The sequence below is a fragment of the Schistocerca piceifrons genome, chromosome 6 (genome assembly GCF_021461385.2).
Source record: "Schistocerca piceifrons isolate TAMUIC-IGC-003096 chromosome 6, iqSchPice1.1, whole genome shotgun sequence".
NCBI classification, from domain to species: domain Eukaryota; kingdom Metazoa; phylum Arthropoda; class Insecta; order Orthoptera; family Acrididae; genus Schistocerca; species Schistocerca piceifrons.
This window is the reverse complement of record NC_060143.1, coordinates 203,546,331-203,568,726: the sequence shown is the minus strand read 5'-3', so window position 1 is coordinate 203,568,726 and position 22,396 is coordinate 203,546,331. Positions and strand designations below refer to the sequence as shown.

General features: G+C 38.9%; 1 protein-coding gene across 2 annotated transcripts in view; it reads right to left on the bottom strand.

Annotated features, from left to right (window-relative positions):
- The window catches only part of LOC124802532 (protein EFR3 homolog cmp44E), an 87,559-nt gene that overhangs the window by 34,927 nt on the left and 30,236 nt on the right, over nucleotides 1-22,396 (bottom strand). For both annotated transcript variants that reach the window (XM_047263386.1, XM_047263387.1), the window contains exons 11-13: nucleotides 3,066-3,238; nucleotides 1,473-1,704; nucleotides 1,255-1,383 (exon numbers count right to left, since the gene is read on the bottom strand). In XM_047263386.1, the coding sequence (XP_047119342.1) occupies nucleotides 1,255-1,383; nucleotides 1,473-1,704; nucleotides 3,066-3,238 (534 nt within the window). The remainder of the gene's footprint in view (nucleotides 1-1,254; nucleotides 1,384-1,472; nucleotides 1,705-3,065; nucleotides 3,239-22,396) is intronic.

Sequence of the window (22,396 nt, the reverse complement as noted above, 5' to 3'; positions counted from 1 at the left end):
TCCTCACAATATAGCAGGAGTTATGCGTGCATGTGTGAAATCAGTGTTGAACATAGAGGTTTTCATGAAGCTTTTTATGATGTGATTTCTAAAGTTTTCATATAGTGTCATACAAAATGAGTAATAGGTTGTTCTTCATTTAGCGAAACACTGTGTACATTGGCTGCCAGCTCACATTGCTATCTCAACAGTTTTTAGCCACAAAATGACTTTTGTTTGTTCAAAATGAACATTTTTATTTAAAAGAATAAACTACAGTGTTATCTAATTTAATTAATTGTACTGAAACCACCTGCTTACATTCATTTAAAGTTGCAGTTAATAAGCTCTGAAAATAATTTTTATAAACTTTGCATTAATGGAGGGAACTGTTTTGCACCAGTTCATGTGACCCTTTGTAGTTATTTTTGAACCAGAGACATTATTTCACATCCCATCATAAGCTGAAGTTATGTACACAGGGTGTGAACTCACAATTCAATTTATAAATTAAATGTTTAATGCTAGGTGTTTAAGTGGTTGCACTCTTTTCATTATTTATATTTATACAATTATTTATCATTTAATACTAGTGATTCCCGGAAGGTTCTGGGACTTATCTATTTATGGACTGTCGGTATTAGCTAGAACATTAGATACATAAACAGCACCATTCTACTGAGGCAGGTAGTTCAACTCCCTGTGTACTTTCTGTACACACAATTTCACTGTGAAGTGTTGGCTCCTGCTGTCTCACAATACTGAGGTAAAGAATAAAAAATAAAACAAATAAAATAATAAGAAAAACTTCAAGTAAACAGCTCACAGGTTCAAATATATTTGTTTGCAGTATGAAGTCAATCAGTACTATTTGAGAGAAGTTTCATTTCCACAGTCACCCAGACTAATGGGAACAGAATGCTACACTGCAAAAAACATGTGTTACAGTCATGCAAACAACACAAATGCACATCATCCTAAAGAAATAAGAGAAGAACATTCTAGATATTTCCATTATCTCACAAAGGTGAATAAAAACATTCAGATTTGAATCAATAGCTTTGAAAGTACTTAAAAGCAGGTAACTACTTTCAATTGACAAATATCCATAAACTTGCAGGCATGTAAGTGGACAATGTAAATGGAAAGTAGGCACTTCTCAAGATACTCTGTCAGATTATAAGCTAAGGAAATGTTCTCGGCTGACAATAAATGTGCGTAGCTATCATAAATAGTTGTCAAGTGCAAAATATTTTTATAAAAAATAAAACTTACCTTTTCTGCATATTCTCTCAGTGAAGGTATTGGAACAACATTAGGTATCATAACAAGAAGACTAGCAACCACTGCATGGAGGTTGAACTTCTGAGCAGTACTCAGGGTTCCATTTGTAAGAGCCATGTCCTATTGGGCAAATACAGTATGTCACAGTTGTTGATACTGTGTAAGATTGAAAATAAATAAAAACCAAAAGGAATATTATTTCTGTATACCTGTATGCTTATGACAAGCCTCAAGAGATCCATGACAGTCTCTTCAGATGCCAGCTCTGCTATGAGAAGGGCTAATGTTGTATACACTGCTTCAATATTTTCCACAGTGTTGTTAGCCTGTTCTAAACTTTCATACAAACTTAGGTATATTTCATGGCCATGTTTCCTTATGAAGATTATATCTGGCCGTGAACTTTTTTCTAAGGTAAGTTCTAATTCAGAGATGTTCACTCTGGAACAGAGAAACAAAAGATACAGATGCTTCAGTTCATTGAAACTACTAAGAAATTAAATAAGATTGGTAGCAATCATTGAAAGGGAAGCACAACGTTTTACTGAATTCATATCTGAAAAATCTAAACTTCAATTAAGTTAAAGAGAGAACTCAATTTAGTCAGTTGGTCACATAGAGCATAATAGTCCACTTTGTATGTTAATATAATGAAATACAGGGTGTATCAAAAAGAATCATCCAATCTGGCACGTATATATTTCTGAAACTAATAAACATATACAATGAATATTGTTTTTTGATGAATGGGAAAGTAAAAAAAAAAATTTCATATCTTTTCATGGGTGTTCAATAGCCCCCCCCTTGAATTGCATGGCACATGTTAATGTGATATTCAGATTGTTTCCACTCTGCAGCGAGTATGTCTTGAGTTACAGCTTCCACAACTGCTGTTATGTGATGTCTCAGTTCATTCACTGTTGTTGGTATGGAGGGACATAAACAGAGTCTTTTATGAACTCCCAGAAGAAATAACCAGATACAGTCAGGTCTGGTGACCTTGGAGACCAATAATGTATGGCTGACTCACCAGTGTGACAGATCCATTGTTCAGTAATCTTATGATCTAAAAATTCCTGCACTTCCAGATGCCAGAGTGACGGTACCCCATCCTAATGAAGTCATTCAAATCAGTCTCCAATTGAGGGAAAAGAAAGGTCTTAAGCATATCGAGATATGTGCTTCCTGTAACAGTGTTCTCGGCAAAGAAAAATGGACCATATACCTTTTCCTGTAAGACTGCACAATGAGCTGTCGAGCTGCTTGGCGAATGGATTTCTGTAGACGCCTTGTGAAACTATGGTGGATGTGTTTGACATCTGTGTCAGGGGATGGCCTGGAGATTTGCCTTTACACAAACAATCTATTTCTTGGAATTGGTCATGCCATCGTCTAATGCTCTGTGCTGTAGGAGGGCCCACACCATAGGTAGTACGAAAGTCACGCTGAACTGTTTTTACTGACCCACACTGAGCAAAATGTAGAACACAAAATGCTTTCTGTTGTCCCTGCACTGTTTTTACTGACCCACACTGAGCAAAATGTAGAACACAAAATGCTTTCTGTTGTCCCTGCACCATTTTTACAAGAACTGAAGTGGGCACACACTGCTGCTACCTAGTGAGAACCATGTAAAACTTGAGAGTCTGCTCTTTCTGACAGTATGTTGATCACGCACATATCCCAAACAACATAGTAGTTATGAATTTTTTTTAACATTGTATGATTCTTTTTGATACATACTGTATTTTATCAAAAGTTGATAGCATGAGAATCCAACACACTGACAGAGATGTACTTACGTGGGCTTCAGGAGCTTATCAAGATTTTGGTGTCTGTCAATGAGTGTATGAAGAATTTTTTGTACCAATAATCTCATATCAGGATCTGCTGCCAATGACATCCTAAGTAGGGGCTCCAGAAATGACATAGGGAATGTTGTGTTGAAATGGATGGTTTGGTATTTTGTGCCTACCTGCAAGAATTGAAAATAGACTATAAATATATGCACTAATACAGAAAACACTATGTAAAGTTACCATCACTCCCATTTTTTTCAGGACCATTACAATTTCTTTCCTGAATTTTTTCAGAATTAATTCCGGACACCTATTTGAACAGCATTTAACAATTATGAAACGATTTATCCAAAACTAGATTTTATATTAGCTGTACCGATACATTTTATTATTAGTTTTGGTGAAGTTGGCAAAACTGTTTGACAAAGAGATTCTACTCTTACTGAAGAGTAGCTACTTACATTATTTCTACCACCATATGTCATTTGTACATGTGAAATTGTATCAGGTTCTGTTTTGTGCTGGGTAGTGTACTGCTGTTTTGCATTAGTTTAGTTGTTTTTCTTTATTGATAACCGTACTTCCTGACAACAACATGGTCAAAGAAGTGCAAGTACTCCATCAATGATCAATTGCAATAAGAACTTGCATTCACTTTAGTTCTTTGGACTCTAAAGGGAATGTGAGATTCAATAAATGTGCTTCCAATTTCTTGATAAATACCAATGGAGGTAAATATACAACTCCACTTACAAAGTGAGAATCATAAAAGAGCAGTCTCTGCAGCAGCAATTAGTGCAGCATTAGCCCCTTAACACGTTGATATTTTTTTACATCCTATGTAACAAAAAATTGTAATTTTTTATTAATCAAAAAACCCTTTAATGACTGAAATGACAAAAGATGTATAAAGACAGTTCATAAAGCTCCAAATAACGAGTTAAATTTTTTTGGAGATCACCAATAATAAAACCCCAAGTATTCTCGTCCCCTGCACTTTGGCTATCCTGAAACTTCAAGTCATTTGTTTGTTTCTTTATAGATGTGAAGTCAAACCACGTATTTCACAATGGTTTCCTGTGAATGGAAACCTTGGAGGAGCTGGATGGAGCACAGTAGTTATCTTGTGCCATGAGCGAGCACTTGTCCCTCATCTGGCTAACTGTCATTACTATAAGTCTCCAATGAATTAATATGATATTCTTCTTCACTTTTGAGCCCTGAATTCAGTGTCAAATTCAGGATCATTACAGCTATCCATTTTTGGAAGCACTGTCTAAACAGTATCAAGTGACTTCCAAATTAACCATAAAAATCATGAACCTAGGGAAGCAGAATCTGTCAAATTCCTGGGGATATTTTTACAAAAAAATTATCCTGGTCTTTGCACATAAGTTACATGGCAAACAAACTAAACTGTCTAAGGTATTCATAATGACGATATTGTTCTATGCAAGTGACAGTGACACTAGAAAAGTTGTTTGCCACAGCTATATTGAAGCCATTGGCAAGATACAGAATAATGTTTTGGAGAAATGCAAGGAGTGTAAATAGAATACTATTACTTCAAAAAACTATTATTAGAAACACTTGTAACATTAAGCCTAGAGAGTCACACCGGCCTTTATTCAGGGATTTAAAAATTTTAACTATTTCATGTATTTGCATTTATGAACTGTTAGTCTTTACCTGAACCAATCCAGAATTATTTATTGAAAACCCTTTTCAACATATATACGACACAACAAACAAAGCTAATCTCATGTTGCCATTTCATAGACTAAAAATCTAACCCTGGACTCCTCATTACATGGCTACTGAAATCTTCTCATCCCTATCTGAAATTCCTTCCTCGTGTCAACATGCTCTTATGACATCAATTTGAATTTTTAACTTTCTGGACTTTATGCTGTTATGTCTATAGTTATGTCCATACCTAGTTCCAATTGTAAACTGCCCTTTAAAAATTAATGCAAGTGAGTTTACTATCTCAGATTAAATTTTACATTAATATGTTATCCAATTTATATTAGCAACGAAGTGGAGTAAGCTATTTGTTAATGACCCAACTTTTAAATTTCATGATATTAACTGTGCAGCCATGTTGCATCACATATTCTTGAAACTTTACTTCTGCCCTATTTCTGAAAAGCTATGATATTTATTCATTATGATTATTTCAAATGATAACTCTATTTGAGAGCTATCCAAAATACCCTTAACAATATTTTATTAAAAGTGTTTATAATTTACTAATATGTAATTTAAATTGTTGTACTGTCAAATTCATTGAAATTGTATCTGTAATTAAACTTTTCCAAATTGTAGATCAGAACATGTAGGACAATATGTGGCCCATTTTTGGTGTAAGTAACAAAAATCATGTCATGACTTTTAGTTGTTACTCTGTAGATCCTACATTTAACAATGTATTCATTTATTTAGTTTTATGTAACAGTTAATGGCACATGAGCCACACAGTCAGTAGTAAGTCGAAGTGAGACAGTCAGAGGCAGAGAGTGAGTCTGCATTACGGTCTTTCAGAAGCTGTTCATGTTGTGACGGTTTCCTCAGTGTCGACATACTGCACTGCTATACTGGCTGACAATTTTGAGGGCAGAAGTCAAACGTGGACTATTTTAAATGATGTAGGTGACAGGTGCACATTTGTGTTTCACAGTTGTTTACTTTCACTTTTCACAGTGCCCCCGTATACACATTTAATATGGCCAGTTTACTATTGTTTAACTTTTGATAAGCCTCATTAATAGTTTTCAGGTGAACAATCACATACTGCTACAATAGTTTACTGTTGAATATCTACAAGCAGGAATAACATAACCATATAATTCACAGTTCTTTCAGAATAATTGGGTACGTATGGAACAGACACTGTCATTGTTTTAACAAATGGCCTAATTGTGTTACACTTATTTCACAGTTACATTGATAGATTGTTGCTGTTCTAACCAACACAGGTTTCTCGTTTAAAACTCAGCCAAGGACTGACTGTCTTGGGACCCATATTTGGGCCCTTATATATCCTCACAATTATAGGTGCTGAAACAACACATTGTTTGGAGTTAAATTTACAGAAATTACAATTAAAACTTAACTCATTAAATTAACTGAATACATCGAAAAATTGGTTCTTTTTAACAGTTTCTTCTACTACAGGAGTTAGGCTGAATTATTTGTTTGAATGATGAAATTAACAAATATCATTTTGAAAAAAAAAAAAAAAGAACTGTTAATTGCTTTGGAATTAATTAAGGGCTGGCTTTGCTAACATATTTTCGAATAGAGACAAATTGATACTTTGAGAATACTATTAGTTGTTCCTTCAAATGTTTATAATTAGTACAGAATTTATATTTGTTTGTATGTCAACAATAGAATTTAAGTTACGAAACAATCACCGATTTCACTCGATATTGGAAGTATTAACTAAGAATATTCAAAGTAAATTAGGATATCAATTACATACATAAAACTAAGCACAAAATTCGATCTGGTGTTATATTCCTTAAAACTGAGGGCCAACCTTTCTGTTTTATGAAAACACAGGCTATATTCATGTATGTTAATGGTAATTAGCTAAACTTGAAAAAACGAATTTAAGTAGGCAGATGGCAAAACTAGAGGGGAAGTAAAAATATCCCAGCTTGCTTTGTCACATTGTGAGCCTCTTTCAGAGGGTGTCAGACAAGAAATGTATATCTCAGCACTGTACACCCAAATCGGTCATAACATAAAACAAGAAAAGTGATATACTCTGTGTTTTATTTAAAAATTTGTACATCAGCAACTTCGAATGCTGGGGCTTTCTGAAGCAACAATCCTGGTGATATCAAAGTTCATAATATGGAGCAACTAAGTTATTACGTGACCTCTTATTAACTCTGAGTGAAATGTTCTACTTTTCACTTATCTTCATGCCTGTGAATGATGGAGGCCCATACCACTAAGTCGCGCTCATGGTATGGTTGAGAATTCACTATTACCAATGTCCAATTACAGACAGAACTACAAAAACTGTATATTTTATTCTCACGCAGCGTCAGTGGTAATTAAAATGCTTCCCTCTTCTCACAAATTTAAGGGTGGAATTTACTATGAAAATTTATAATAAATTAAAAATGAAAATCTTTCACAGTATGGAATGAAGTTTACTGAAGATACGATTACATGCCATACTAGTGCAAAAATGTTATTATTTACTTATGGAATTTTTAAATGATGAAGATTTCTTTATAGACTAATAAACAAATTTGTAATTATTTTTCTTAATTAAGATTGTTTTTGTTAATTGTTTGGCACATTATATGTATCCCTGATACATTATCTATACAGGCAAGTCTTCTGCCCTTTAAATCAATGATTTATGTGTGCATGTTATGAGACAATAATATTACGATTCTGATTCTGAACAATACAGGAAAGAGGCTGAAAGCCCAAAATTTTTGTAGAGTATTCACAGCTGCATATAGTAAAAGCAATGTCTAGTTGCAACCACCTCAACCAAAACACAACAGCCAGGCTACAAAAGTATGATTGGATGCTTTCTAATGGCCGAATATTTGACTGTTAGCACTGAAACAATTGTAGGTGAGGTTTTATTTTTTCAAAAGTTTGTTATTAAGTTGCCTGGTATACTCAGAATTTTAAGCTTCTGTAAAAATTGTAAAAACGAGATTAGTTGGGATTTTATGTTAAGGAATTAAAGTCATTCTTTTAGCCTGAGCCACTGGCAGTGAGGAGACAGGTGTTCCCCTGCAAGATATGCCACAGGGAAACGAAATAAGCCACAAGGTGGCACTAGCTACTATATATTGAACGTTAAGCCCACCTTTCTGCAGAATGTATAGTTTAATTACATTTTCAGTATTTCATATGGATAATTACACCTGAAATTCTCAATGCTATCTATATAGTTAATGGTGCATTGCTCTGCAGTTTAAATCAAGGCAGTCACCTGTTTTGAAATATCTATTTCTGATCATTCTTTCAAAGCGTAAAACATAAAAACTGAAAATACTGCTCATATTTTTGGCTTTTATGTCTGTTATGACTTATGAATGGATGGTTCTTTCACTTCTGCATTTCATCGTAATGTTGACATCAGTCTAAGCTTTCCTGCATCATTGTTCAATAAACTTAACATGTACTCTGTCCCTGCCCACTTGACTAAGTGACAAGTGTGTCCGAAATTCAAGTCACAATATTCTTTAGCACATCTCAATACTTTCTTGTTTAACAAATTTGTTGACATTGTTGTATCTCTGCTGTGTTCTCAATGCAGGTTACAAGTTCCAAAGATGATAAACAACATCTTCCAAATTTCATATTTACTTGCAGACAGGCAAATTAAAAGACATGCGAAGCTTTCGGCCACAGCCTTTGTCAGTAAAAGCGACACACACACACACACACACACACACACACACACACACACACACACACACACACAAAAAAAAAAGCTGACAACTTCAGAATCATGCACCAGAATGTAACTTCACAAGGGATTCAAGCAGCACCAGAATGCAACTTCACATGGGATTCAAGCAGCAATCTGGAGGGGGCGGAGAAGGGCATGTGATGAAGTGTATGGGAGGGGAGACAGAAAAACATTATCTGGTGGAGTGTGCAGGAACTATACTGCCAACAGGCACAGCGTCTGGAGGTTGTGGGGCAGGGAGGTGGAGAAAAAAAGAAGCAAAAAAGGAGAGGCACAGGGAAAGACTGGTAGATGCGTTGGCAGAGGGCTAGAAATAAATAGGGTGGGAGATGACAATGGGGAGGATATACAGGATGGAGGGGGTGAAAACTGTTGGATAGAGGGTGTGGGGACAGTATGTTACTGTAGGCTGAGGCCAGGATAATTACAGGAGTGGAGAATGTGTTGTAAGGATAACTCCCGTCTGTGCATTTCAGAAAAGCTGGTGGTGGAGGGAAGGATCCAGATGGCTCGGGTAGTGAAGCAGCCATTGAAATCAGGTGTGTTGTGTTCAGCTGCATGTTGCACCACAGGGTGGTCTGCTTTGTTCTTGGTCACAGTTTGGCAGTGGCCATTCACTTTTTATTTATTTACACGTCAAGTTCCGTAGGACCAAATTGAGGAGCAAATCTCCAAGGTCATGGAACGTATCAGTACATGAAATTACAACATACTGTCCGAAATTCAAGTCACAATATTCTTTAGCACATCTCAATACTTTCTTGTTTAACAAATTTGTTGACATTGTTGTATCTCTGCTGTGTTCTCAATGCAGGTTACAAGTTCCAAAGATGATAAACAACATCTTCCAAATTTCATATTTACTTGCAGACAGGCAAATTAAAAGACATGCGAAGCTTTCGGCCACAGCCTTTGTCAGTAAAAGCGACACACACACACACACACACACACACACACACACACACACACACACACAAAAAAAAAAAAGCTGACAACTTCAGAATCATGCACCAGAATGTAACTTCACAAGGGATTCAAGCAGCACCAGAATGCAACTTCACATGGGATTCAAGCAGCAATCTGGAGGGGGCGGAGAAGGGCATGTGATGAAGTGTATGGGAGGGGAGACAGAAAAACATTATCTGGTGGAGTGTGCAGGAACTATACTGCCAACAGGCACAGCGTCTGGAGGTTGTGGGGCAGGGAGGTGGAGAAAAAAAGAAGCAAAAAAGGAGAGGCACAGGGAAAGACTGGTAGATGCGTTGGCAGAGGGCTAGAAATAAATAGGGTGGGAGATGACAATGGGGAGGATATACAGGATGGAGGGGGTGAAAACTGTTGGATAGAGGGTGTGGGGACAGTATGTTACTGTAGGCTGAGGCCAGGATAATTACAGGAGTGGAGAATGTGTTGTAAGGATAACTCCCGTCTGTGCATTTCAGAAAAGCTGGTGGTGGAGGGAAGGATCCAGATGGCTCGGGTAGTGAAGCAGCCATTGAAATCAGGTGTGTTGTGTTCAGCTGCATGTTGCACCACAGGGTGGTCTGCTTTGTTCTTGGTCACAGTTTGGCAGTGGCCATTCACTTTTTATTTATTTACACGTCAAGTTCCGTAGGACCAAATTGAGGAGCAAATCTCCAAGGTCATGGAACGTATCAGTACATGAAATTACAACATAAAAGTAATAAAAGATAAAAATAAAATGTTCATGAACCCAAAAAACGTCAAGCTATAAGTTTAAGTAAATGCAATCAACAATACAATAAGAATTGGCTTAATTTCTTAATGAACTCCTCGAAAGAATAGAAGGAGTGACCCATGAGGAAACTCTTCAGTTTCAATTTGAAAGCACGTGGATTACTGCTAAGTTTTTTGAATTCTTGTGGTAGCTTACTGAAAATGGATGCGGCAGTATACTGCACACCTTTCTGCACAAGAGTGAAGATGTCTGATCCAAATGCAGGTTTGATTTCTGCCGAGAATTAACTGAGTGAAAGCTGCTTATTCTTGTGAATAAGTTAATATTGTTAACAAGAAATGACAGTATGGAATATATGTATTGAGAGGCCAATGTCAAAATTCCCAGACTCGTGAACAGGGGTCAAAAAGAGGTTCGTGATTTTACACCACTTATTGCCCGAAATGTCTTGTTTCTGAGCCAAAAATATCCTTTTAGAATGGGATGAGTTACCCCAAAATATAATACCATATAACATAAAAGAATGGAAATAAGCAAAGTAGACTAATTTCCGTGTCGAATGATCACTTACTTCAGATACCATTCGAATAGTAAAAATGGCAGCATTAAGTCTTTGAACAAGATCCTGAACGTGTGCTTTCCACAACAGTTTACTGTTTATCTGAACACCTAGAAATTTGAACTGTTAAGTTTCACTACGCACATGTCCATTCTGTGAAATTAAAATGTCAGGACCGGGCGAGGTGGTGCAGTGGTTAGACACTGGACTTGCATTCGGGAGGATGACGATTCAATCCCACATGCAGCCATCCTGATTTAGGTTTTCCGTGATTTCCCTAAATCGCTCCAGGCAAATGCCGGGATGGTTCCTTTCAAAGGGCACGGCCGACTTCCTTCCCCGTCCTTCCCTAATCCGATGAGACCGATGACCTCGCTGTCTGGTCTCCTTCCCCAAAACAACCAACCAACTAAAATGTCAGGTTTTGTTGAATTACGTGTTAGAAGCTGTAAAAATGGAGTCTAACTGTGATTTAGCATTAGTTTATTTTCTAAAAGCCATGAACTTAGATCATGAACTTCACTATTTGAAACGGAACCAATGTTGCACACAACATCCTTTACTACCAAGCTGGTGTCATCAGCAAACAGAAATATTTTAGAGTTACCCAAAACACTAGAGGGAATAGCATTTATATAAATAATGACCTTTTGCTGTCTGTTGCTAAAGTAAGAGGTGAACCAATTGTGAGCTACTCCCCGTATTTCGTAATGGTCTAACTTCTGGAGCAATATTTTGTGATCAACACAATCAAATGCCTTAGTTAAATAAAAAAATATGCCTAGTGTTCAAAACCGTTTGTTTAATCCATCCAGTACCCCACAGAGAAAAGAGAATATAGCATTTTCAGTTGTTAAATGACTTCTGAAGCTGAACTGTACCTTTGATAGCGAATCGTGTGATATAAAATGATCAGTTATCCTTACATACACAGCCTTTTCAATAACACTGACAAACAATGACTGCATAGAAATAGGTCTAAAATTATCTACATTATCCCTTTCTCCATTTTTATCAAGCAGCTTTACTACTGAGTACGTTAATCATTCAGGAAACTGACCAATCCTAAAGGAAACATTACAAATATAGCTAAATACAGGAATAACATGAGCAGCACAGTACTTTAATAATCTGCTAGGCACTCCATCATATCTATGAGAGTCCTTGGTCTTATATTTATATTGACCCAGTCTCCCTCTTGTCTGTATCACAGAGGAGTATTTCAGACATCAATCTCGGAAAGGTGTTTGCCAAGAGAGTTATATGATTCCCCGTAGAAACTAAATTTTTATTTAATTCACCAGCAATGCCCAGAATATGATTGTTAAATACTGTACATATATCTGATTTATCAGTAACAGAAATATTTTTACTACAAACTGACTTTATTTTGTCAACCTTGTGCTGCTGACCAGACACTTCCTTCACAACTGATCATATGGTTTTAATTTTATCCTGTGAATTAGCTGTTCTATTTGCATACCACATACTCTTTGCCTTATTAATAATATTTTAAGCACCTTACAGTACTGTTTGTAATGGGCTGTTGTAGCTTGACCCCACGAGTCAGCCACCCAGGTTGCCTTTTACTGCTAGTATCTCATTTAGACTGTTCTAATGGAAAGCAACTCTCAAAGAGTGTAAGAAATGTGTTAAGGAAAGTATTATATTTGTCATCTATGTTATCGGCACTATAAACATCCTGCCACTCTTGTTCCTTGATGACGTTTAAAAAACTCTGTATTGCTGTTAGATTAACTTTCCTACATAGTCTATTATTATGTGTGATATTTGTCTGAGTACAAAAGCCTTTTAGTGTTAAAATTTGTGCATCGTGGAATGAAAGGCCATTCACCGTTTTACTAAAAGAACAGCCATCCAGTAATGAAGAATGAATAAAAATATTATCTATGGCTGTGCTACTGTTCCCGAGTATCCTGGTTGGAAAAAACACAGTCTACATCAGATCATATGAATTTTGATATCTACCAACATCCTTTTTCTTGCACCATCATATACAAAATTAATACTGAAGTACTTCCTATAAAGTGAATCAAGAACCCTCTCTAGCTTGAGCAGAAATGCTCTGAAGTCAGAATTAGGGGACCTATAAACAACAACAATAGAAGTTTAGTTTCACTAAATTCAACTGCCCCTGCACAACATTCAAATATCTGTTCAGTGCAGTGCCGTGATATGTCTATGCACTCAAATGGAATACTGTCTATTTTATGTACATGGCCACTCCCCCACCCTGCAAGGGACTCCTTGAAAAAAGTCAGCTAATCTGTATCCTGGTAAATGAAGCCGCTGAATTGTCAAATTATTTAAGTAGCGCTATGATAAACCAGTAATTTCAGAGTCAACATCTATAAGCAGTTCGCTAACTTTATCTCTAATACCTCTTATATTTTGATGAAATATGCTAATTTCTTCTCTACCTGGAAACATGATGTCCTCTGAAGGTAAGCCCTTAGTTAGAGGGACTTCCTTTAAGCAGGTATACCTCTCAGCTAGCTTCAGTCTAAAAAAGGTGCAGCTCTAACACCAACTACTACAGGAATTCTTACATGAGTGATCCCACCACCACCCACTACACTGTCACCTATAAGCTTAACCAGCCTCCCCTTCCCACACCTATTGAGGTGCAGGCCATGCCTAGTGAAAACCGATCCACTGATAGACTCGACTGGCACCACTGCAATGTGACCCATGCCCTCTGCCATCAGCATTCTCTCCAGCCCCGTGCTAACATGCCTAACAGTTGCATTGAGACGAGGCTGATCATGACGCTGAAACAGTTGCACGAAATGCACATTAGTGCCACCAGTTTCAGTAGCTACCTTTATAAGGTCACCACCTACATCATATTCCCCGTCCCTATCAAGACTATTCCCTGCTCCACCACTATCACTACCTGATCCTCCTCCGTAGCGAGAGGTTGGGACTGTGAGTGGCATAGAAGTGGAGCAGGATGCAGTGGAGGTTGGATGGGCAATGGAACAGCACTTTAGGAGGGGTGGGATGTCCCTCGTTTCAGGGCATGAAGATATGTAATCAAAGCCCTGATGAGGGATGTGGTTCAGTTGTCCCAGTCCACTGTGGTACTGGGTGATGAAGGGGACACTCCTTTGTGGCTGGTTCTTGGGGGTGGTGGGATGATTGGGGGTGTAGGGGAAATGGCATGGGAGATCTGTCTGCGGAATAAATCTTGGAGATATTGCCTGTCTGTGAAGGTTTTGGTGAGACTGTCAGCACACTGAGCAAAGGAGTTTTTGTCACTGTAGATATACCATAACCAGGCAGCTAGGTTATATGGGAGGGATTTTTTGGTTTGAAAGGGATGGTACCTGTTAAAATGCAGGTATTGTTGGTGGTTGATGGTTTTAATGTGGACAGGGGAGCAGATGAAGCCATCAGAGAGGAGGTGGTCAAAATCTAGAAAGGTACACACTGGGTTGAGGAGGCCCACATGAAGCAGTTGGGAGAGAAGGTGCACATGCTGTGAAGGAACGAAGATAGGGTGTTGTGACCCTGAGTCCAGATCATGGAGATATGATCAATGAACCTGAAGCAGACTATGGTTTTGGTGTTTTGGGGGATCTAGGAAGATCCCCTCTACATGGTCCATAAAGAGGTTGGCAAAGGAGGGTGCCATGCGGGGGCCCATGGCTGTGCTGCAGATTTGTTTACTTACCTCCTTTCAGATGAGACAAAGTTAGTAAGGTGTATGAGGAATGAGGTAGTGGGTTTGGGGTCTGAAGGGTGTTGGGAAATGTAAGAATATGGGCATGGCACATGTTGTTGTACAGGAAGGTGGCTTCAGCAGTGACGAGCTAGGATCCATGAGGTAAAGGGGTGGGGATGGTGGAGATTCAGTGAGGGAAGTGGCTGGTGTCTTTGACATGGGAGGCTAGATTATGAGCAACTGGTTGGAGGTTTTCATCAATGAGGGCCGAAATTCTTTCAATGGGGGCACAATAACCAGCCACAATGAGGTGTCCAGGATTGTTGGGTTTGCGGATTTTGGGGAGCATGTAGAAGGTGGGTGTGTGGGGTGTTGTAGGGGTGAGGAGGGAAATAGATTCAGGGGAGATGTTCTGAGAAGGGCATAAGGCTTTAAGCAGGGATTGGAGTTTGTGCTGGACTTCTGGGACAGGATCATTCTGGCAGAGTTTATAGGTGGAAGAGTCATATAACTGGCAGAGCCCTTCTGCCCGTAGTCAATGTGATTCATAATGACTGTGGTGGAACATTTGCTTGCAGGTAGGATGATTAGGTCGGATTTGTTTTGATGTTGAGTGTGGCTGTTCTTTCTTCTACTGAAAGGTTGGTGCTCTGAGGATGGGATCTGGGGAAGAATGGTGCGGCTAAGCTGGAGGTAAGGAATTCCTGTAAGGTGACGAGCAGGTGGTTGGGTGGGAGGGTGAAGGATCGCAGTTGGATGGCAGTAGAAACTGGAAGAGGTAGGGTTCAACGTTGGAATTAGTGTGGTTTTGGTTGGAGGGATTGGCAGTGAAGCAGTACTCTCAATGCAGGGATCAGGGAAAGGAGAGTACGTCTTTGACAAGTCCAGCATGGTTAAATTTGGATGTAGGGCTAAAGGTGAGAACTTCGAATAGGACTGAAACTTCTGTGGAGATGAGGGTTTTAGTGGAAAGATTAACAACAGTGTTATGGGAATGTTTTGGCTCTGGATTTGGTGAAGAGTTTGTAGGGAGTTTTGGAGGATGTGGCAAGTTGAAAAGATCAGCTAGGCAGGGTTTAACCGCTTTGAGGTGTGGACGAGGAGGAACACTGTAGGTGCAATAGGGTTAGATAGTAGTGCCCAAAGGCGACAGTAGGACATCAGCAGGCTCCATAACTTATGGAAGTGATGTCTGGGATGCTCCTCCAGGTTCTGGATAGCAAGGGATTCAATTTCGGAGATGTGGTGTATGGAGAAGGGATTACAGAGTAGTAGTATCTTGTGAAGGGAGCAGAGATGGTTCTAGGATGCCTGTGCCATGAAGATGGGTTTTTGTAGTACAGGTTTGTGAGGGCCAGGGACTAGGGGAATCTGAAAAGGTGTAGGTCATTGTGAAAGGATGGGTGGGATCCAGAGAAAGGAATCTTTACAGTTAGGCCATTTGGGGGGATTCCTTGGTTGAGTCACCATCTGAGAAACAGGATGTGGGATGCCATTTTAGACAGGGAAAGGGATACTATTCTGAATTGGTGCAGAAAGATGCAGCAAGAGTCCACTGTGGCAGGAATGGGGCAAAGGAAAGGGAATGACAGAAAAATGGGTGATGGTCGTGAGAAGAGCTGGATAAGGGAACAGATGCATAAATAATTCATAAAGACGTGCAGAAACACACACAGATATCTAAAAATACACACATATACGTAAAAATATGCACAAATAGTTAAAAATATGCACAAATACAAACGATGTAGAAATATGCACAAATATATTGGTGTGACTACCAACCAGCTGTCCACCAGGATGAACGGCCAATTCCATACTGTGGCCAAGAGCAAAGTAGACCACCCTGTGGTCTGCTTTCTTGTGTTTATTCACTGCCTTCCAAACTGCATCTACTTCTGAGCCACACTGTATCAACAATCGTCCATGCACAACACAGGTTTCATGACCGCACGGATCACTGATGCGGTATCTAATGCCCCTAGGTTGGAATTATATTTATTCCTACTGATCCTACTTCATCCCTCATCCTGACATACTTTAGCATTTTCTTTTCCACATCTGCCTGTGCCACGCAATCTTTTGATCCTCGACCTATCCCATCCCCCTTCCCTCCCTCTTCACTTATCGCAACATACACATACTCCCATACCTCATTGTTACCTTTCACCCATGTTTCTGTACGTTTTTAAAGTATTTGTGCACATCTTTTTATGTGGTTTCAAGCGATTTCATGTATTTTTGCATATTTTATGTGTTTGTGCATATTTTCATGTATCTGTGCATATTTTTGGATATTTTTACAAGTCTGTTTGTGTTTCTGTGTGTCTTTACAAATTTTTTATGCCTCTTTACAAGTCTTTTCACTTATCCAGCTCCTCTCACAACCATCGCCACCTGTTTTGCCCATTTCTGCATCATTCCTCTTTCCTTTACACCATTCCTGCTACACTGGACCCTTGCTCTGGATTCCATCCCTCCTTTCACAATGACCTCCACCTCTTCAGATTCCCCCAATCCCTGGCCCTCACAAACCTGGTACTACAACAACCCATCTCCATGGCCCAGACCACCTAGAACCTTCTCATTAAAGATGTAAAATGTTATGTTTATAGTCCAATTTATATTTCCTAATAACTCTCGCCTAACTCTCGAGCAGCTTTTTCCACTTGGTTACCCAACCACTAAAACAGTAGTATTGCAAAACACCTTTTCCAATTAGAAATATTGGCTTAAATTTTTTTTATAAGTGCCGCTAATCAATTAATCTTTAAAATGCATGAATGCCTGGGCATTTATGAATTTTGAACATTTGCCCTGGCATTTACTCTGGGCATTTGCCCCAATTTATAAATGTCTGTGCATTTTACACCAATACTGTTCACTAACTGAACTCATCATATTGCCTTAGCAAGAACGCTGATGTTAGTTAAGACAGATAACTTGTTTTTGAACTAAAATTGAAAGTGACAGTTGATTTCTTTTTATTCACCGCATGGCAAAGGATGTTCATGATTCTGCTGTAACTACCACTGCAGTTCATGCTATTCACTAAACACTTCATCTGGGTTTGATCATTTTTAACTGTGTAAATGCAGTTGAGGAAGATATACAACACAACACATTACCATGCCTAATATGTAGCAGGAAAACCGTTGGCATTCAAAACAGCTTCCAGTCATCTTGGAATGGACAAATACAGGTTCTGTATGGTTTTTAAGAGAATATTATACCATTCTTTCTACAAAATAGCAGCAAGTTTAGGCACTGATGATGGATGTGCAAAGTGATCAAGCACTCTTCTCTCCTAAGTCAACCACAATGGCTCAATAATATTGAGATCTGGTAACTGTGGTGGCTAAGGGAGATGCAATAATTCAATAATTCATCCTCGTGCTCATGAAACCAGTCCTGGATGATGTGAGCCTTATGAGCAGAGGCCCTGTCATCTTGGAACACAGCACCAACATTGGGGAACTAACATTGTATCAATGAGATGGGCCTGATCAGCCAAAATGGTCATATAATCCTTGGCAGTAATACAATTTTGCAGAGTAACCATGGGGACCATGGAACACCATGATATGGCTGCCCAAATCATCACCTAACCCCCGACATATTTCACCTGTGGGATGTAAGCTCAGCCCGAAGCTGGAAACAGCGTGAAACAAGACTCATCTGACCAAACGACAGTCTTTGATTGCTCTACAGTCCAGGTTTTATGATTCCGGCATCATATTTTCCTGTTATGCTCATTTGCAGAACTGATGACTGGTTTTAGAATCCCAGATCACCCTGCAATTCCCTTCTTAAGGTGTTCCCTTTGTGTTATCTTGATGCTGAGAAGGTTTGTGAGTGCGAATTTTCAGTTCTGCAGTGACCTTTCACGCTGCTGTTTTCTTATTTTTCATTACTATACATCTACATCTACATCTACATATACATTTATACTCCAAAAGCCACCCAACGGTGTGTGGCGGAGGGCACTTTATGTGCCACTGTCATTATCTCCCTTTCCTGTTCCAGTCGCTTATGGTTCGCGGGAAGAACGACTGCTGGAAAGCCTCCGTGCGCGCTCAAATCTCTCTAATTTTACATTCGTGATCTCCTCAGGAGGTATAAGTATATAATAAATTTGATGTCTCATCCAGAAACGCACCCTCTCAAAACCTGGACAGCAAGCTACATGGCGATGCAGAGTGCCTCTTTTGCAGAGTCTGCCACTTGAGTTTGCTAAACACCTCTGTAACGCTATTACCCTTACCAAAAAACCCTGTGACAAAATGCGCCGCTCTTCTTTGGATCTTCTCTATCTCCTCTGTCAACCTGCCTGGTACGGATCCCACACTGATGAGCAATACTCAAGTATAAGTCGAATGAGTGTTTTGTAAGCCACCTCCTTTGTTGATGGACTACATTTTCTAAGGACTCTCCCAATGAATCTCAACCTGGCACCCGCCTTATCAACAATTAATTTTATATGACCATTCCTCTTCAAATCGTTCCGCACGCATAATCCCAGATATTTTACAGAAGTAACTGCTACCAGTGTCTGTTCCGCTATCATACAATCATACAATAAAGGATCCTTCTTTCTATGTATTCGCAATACATTACATTTGTCTGTATTAAGGGTCAGTTGCCACTCCCTGCACCAAGTGCCTATTCGTTGCAGATCTTCCTGCATTTCGCTGCAATTTTCTAATGCTGCAACTTCTCTGTATACTACAGCATCATCCTGAAAAGCAGTATGGAACTTCCGACACTATCTACTAGGTCATTTACATATACTGTGAAAAGCAATGGTCCCATAACACTCCCCTATGGCACACCAGAGGTTACTTTAACATCTGTAGACGTCTCTCCATTGAAAACAACATGCTGTGTTCTGTTTGCTAAAAACTCTTCAATCCAGCCACAAAGCTGGTCTGATATTCTGTAGGCTCTTACTTTGTTTGTCAGGCAACAGTGCGGAACTGTATCGAATGCCTTCTGGAAGTCAAGGAAAATGGCATCTACCTGGGAGCCTGTATCTAATATTTTCTGGGTCTCATGAACAAATAAAGCGAGTTGGGTCTCACACGATCGCTGTTTCCGGAATCCATGTTGATTTCTATAGAGTAGATTCTGGGTTTCCAGAAAAGACATGATACGTGAGCAAAAAACATGTCCTAAAATTCTACAACAGATTGATGTCAGAGATATAGGCCTATAGTTTTGCGCATCTGCTCGACGACCCTTCTTGAAAAGTGGAACTACCTGTGCTCTTTTCCAATCATTTGGAACCTTCCGTTCCTCTAGAGACTTGCAGTACACGGCTGTTAGAAGGGGGTCAAGTTCTTTTGTGTACCCTGTGTAGAAATGAATTCAATGACTGTCCATCAGAGTCACTCAACACACAATTTCGTCCACACAGTGAATTATTGACTGATGTTTCTCCACTTTCCATGTATGTGGCATAAATCTGCAAATACAGCGCTTCTTGAAACATCATGCACTTTGTTTACCTTGGTTATGGAAACACCCACTGTAAGAGGACCAAAAATTTGCCCACATTCAAAGTCACTTAGTTCTGACATAATACATTCACAAGTACACAGAACCTTGTTCTGACCACAGTTGACACTTGCAATGTATTGAGGACATTGCACAGATGCCGTTGCAGTCAAACACAACTGTGCAACCTGCAGGCTTGTCTAGAATCTACATTTATGTTCTAGCATGCATTTCTCATGGTGATTCCATATTTTTATCCAACCGCTGCATTTAATATTGGATCTAATCTTTAAAATTAATCCTACTTATAATATTATAACTTTGTATTTGTTCATGAAAAATGCACTGACATTCATATTTTATTCTGTTCTATATGCTCCTTATTACTAAGTTTTTAATTAATATTAACTAAGGCAATTAAATTACAATATCAATTACTACATTTAGCTGTCAGTATTCAAGTATCATATTAATCTTTAATACTTTCCCCGTGGACTTAGCTCTTATTAATAACAAAACTGTTGCAGCTATTGTTTCTCTTTAACCATTCAATTCAACAGACCTGCCTCATTAGCAATCACTAGATCTGAAAAAGCCACCAGCAAAACTGGCTATTGTACAGTTCAGAAAATAATTATTTTATGTGCACAGTTTCTCATATTTCTTATACTCTAATGTAAAGCAAATTCAAATATTACCAAACTCTGTTACCTCTTAGTATACAAGTCCCTAACAGGACTTCTTCACGCCAGTACCATGGGCTTTTTGAAAGAGGGAAAGGGTTGTGCATTCCCAGTAATGGTATGTACAACCAAAGCTGTCAGGCGCACCATAGACCCCAAGAAATTAATAATTTTCATTGTTTCTCTACCTCGCTAAGATTTTACATCCAGTACACAGTCGTTCCAGCCAACTACACAAGCTGCTATAAGCATGCTGAATCGACAGACCAAAAGTCCAAAGGCAGTACTAAGACATTACACAGTCCACTTTTCTCTGAATAACCAGTCAGGAACCATGGGACAAGGCCGTGCAACTGCCTCCCATGTTTGCCTGCAGAGAGATGCTTCTGAATTTCACTGTCTGGTGTCTGAGGCCACTTAGAGGGCAGACGGCTTTACGCCTTCTGCCTCTGTCCCTCTTGTGATTTGGATCTGCTCCAGTGCAGACAGCTGTATGACATCTGTCCCTGCCTATGTCTCTCTTGTAACTTGCACCCGCCCTTTGCTATATATTCAGCTTTCAATCCTGTAATAACACTGTTCCTTTAAAATTGTCTAAACTTCTAGCCCCTGTTGCCATTGTGACTGACATATGGGATAACTAATAATCCTTCCTGAAGGGTCCCATCATAAGCCAGATCTGCAATAAATGCAGACATTTCCTTGGATTTTATGATCTTCATTTGCCCTTGATGATCCATACTTCCATTCTACCCATGTCCAACTTGTACCATCTTGTACACTTTTCAGCTGTTTTTCCTTTCCTTTCGTTCTCCTCTCTTTACTCTTATCCATCATTTAAACAAAGTTTCTGTTCTTATATTCCTGATGGGTTATCTACATAACAATGCTGAGACAACATGTGCACTATGAGAGGGGACCCAAAAATTATGTATTGTGTATTTGAAGGAACATTTACAAAATTTAAACACCTCTGAAATAGTGTTCATCAGACATAACACACTTGTCCCACTGTTATTTCTGTTGGTGGAAACAGTTTTTTAACTTGTATGAAGTTATGCTGTTTAGGGCCTCCAGCGATTTTCTCCCCATTTCTTCTACATCTTGAAAATACTTCCCTTTCAGAGTTCTTTTCATTCTCGGTAATGAAAAAAGTCACCTGAGTAGGGTGGGTTAGAATCTGTTCTCATTTGGTTTTTGCCCAAAACTTGCCTGACACTCAGTGCTGTTTGGGCAAAAGCATTGGCATTACGAAAATGACAATCTCATGATTGCCACAATGGGGCCTCTTTTCCTCACTGCTTCATGTAATCATTTTAGCAACTGCAGGTAGTAATGTCGGCTGACTGTCGTACTCTGGAGAGCAAACGGATGGGGAATGATCCCCTTGATTTAATTAAAAAAAGAAAAAAAAGAAGACATTGTCTTCACATGGGATCTCATCTGCCTTGTTTTTCTTTGGTCTTGGTGATGAAGGAGTCTTCCATTGGCTGGATTTTGGCATGGTTTCTGGGTCATATCCATAACTTGTTGACTAAGATGGGAGAATTCAGAACTAGTGTTCTACTAACTGTCAGAGAAAAGTTCTCGTTAACATTTCAGCCCTTCTTGTATATCCTACTATTTGCAGTACTGTTTATGTGCTAGGATCTGAATCTCTGCTACTCTCTGTGCACTCAGATCTCGGTCCAGGTTGTTGTGAAGCAAGATGATTAGGCAAGATTATGGAAAAAGTAAACAGACAGATAGAA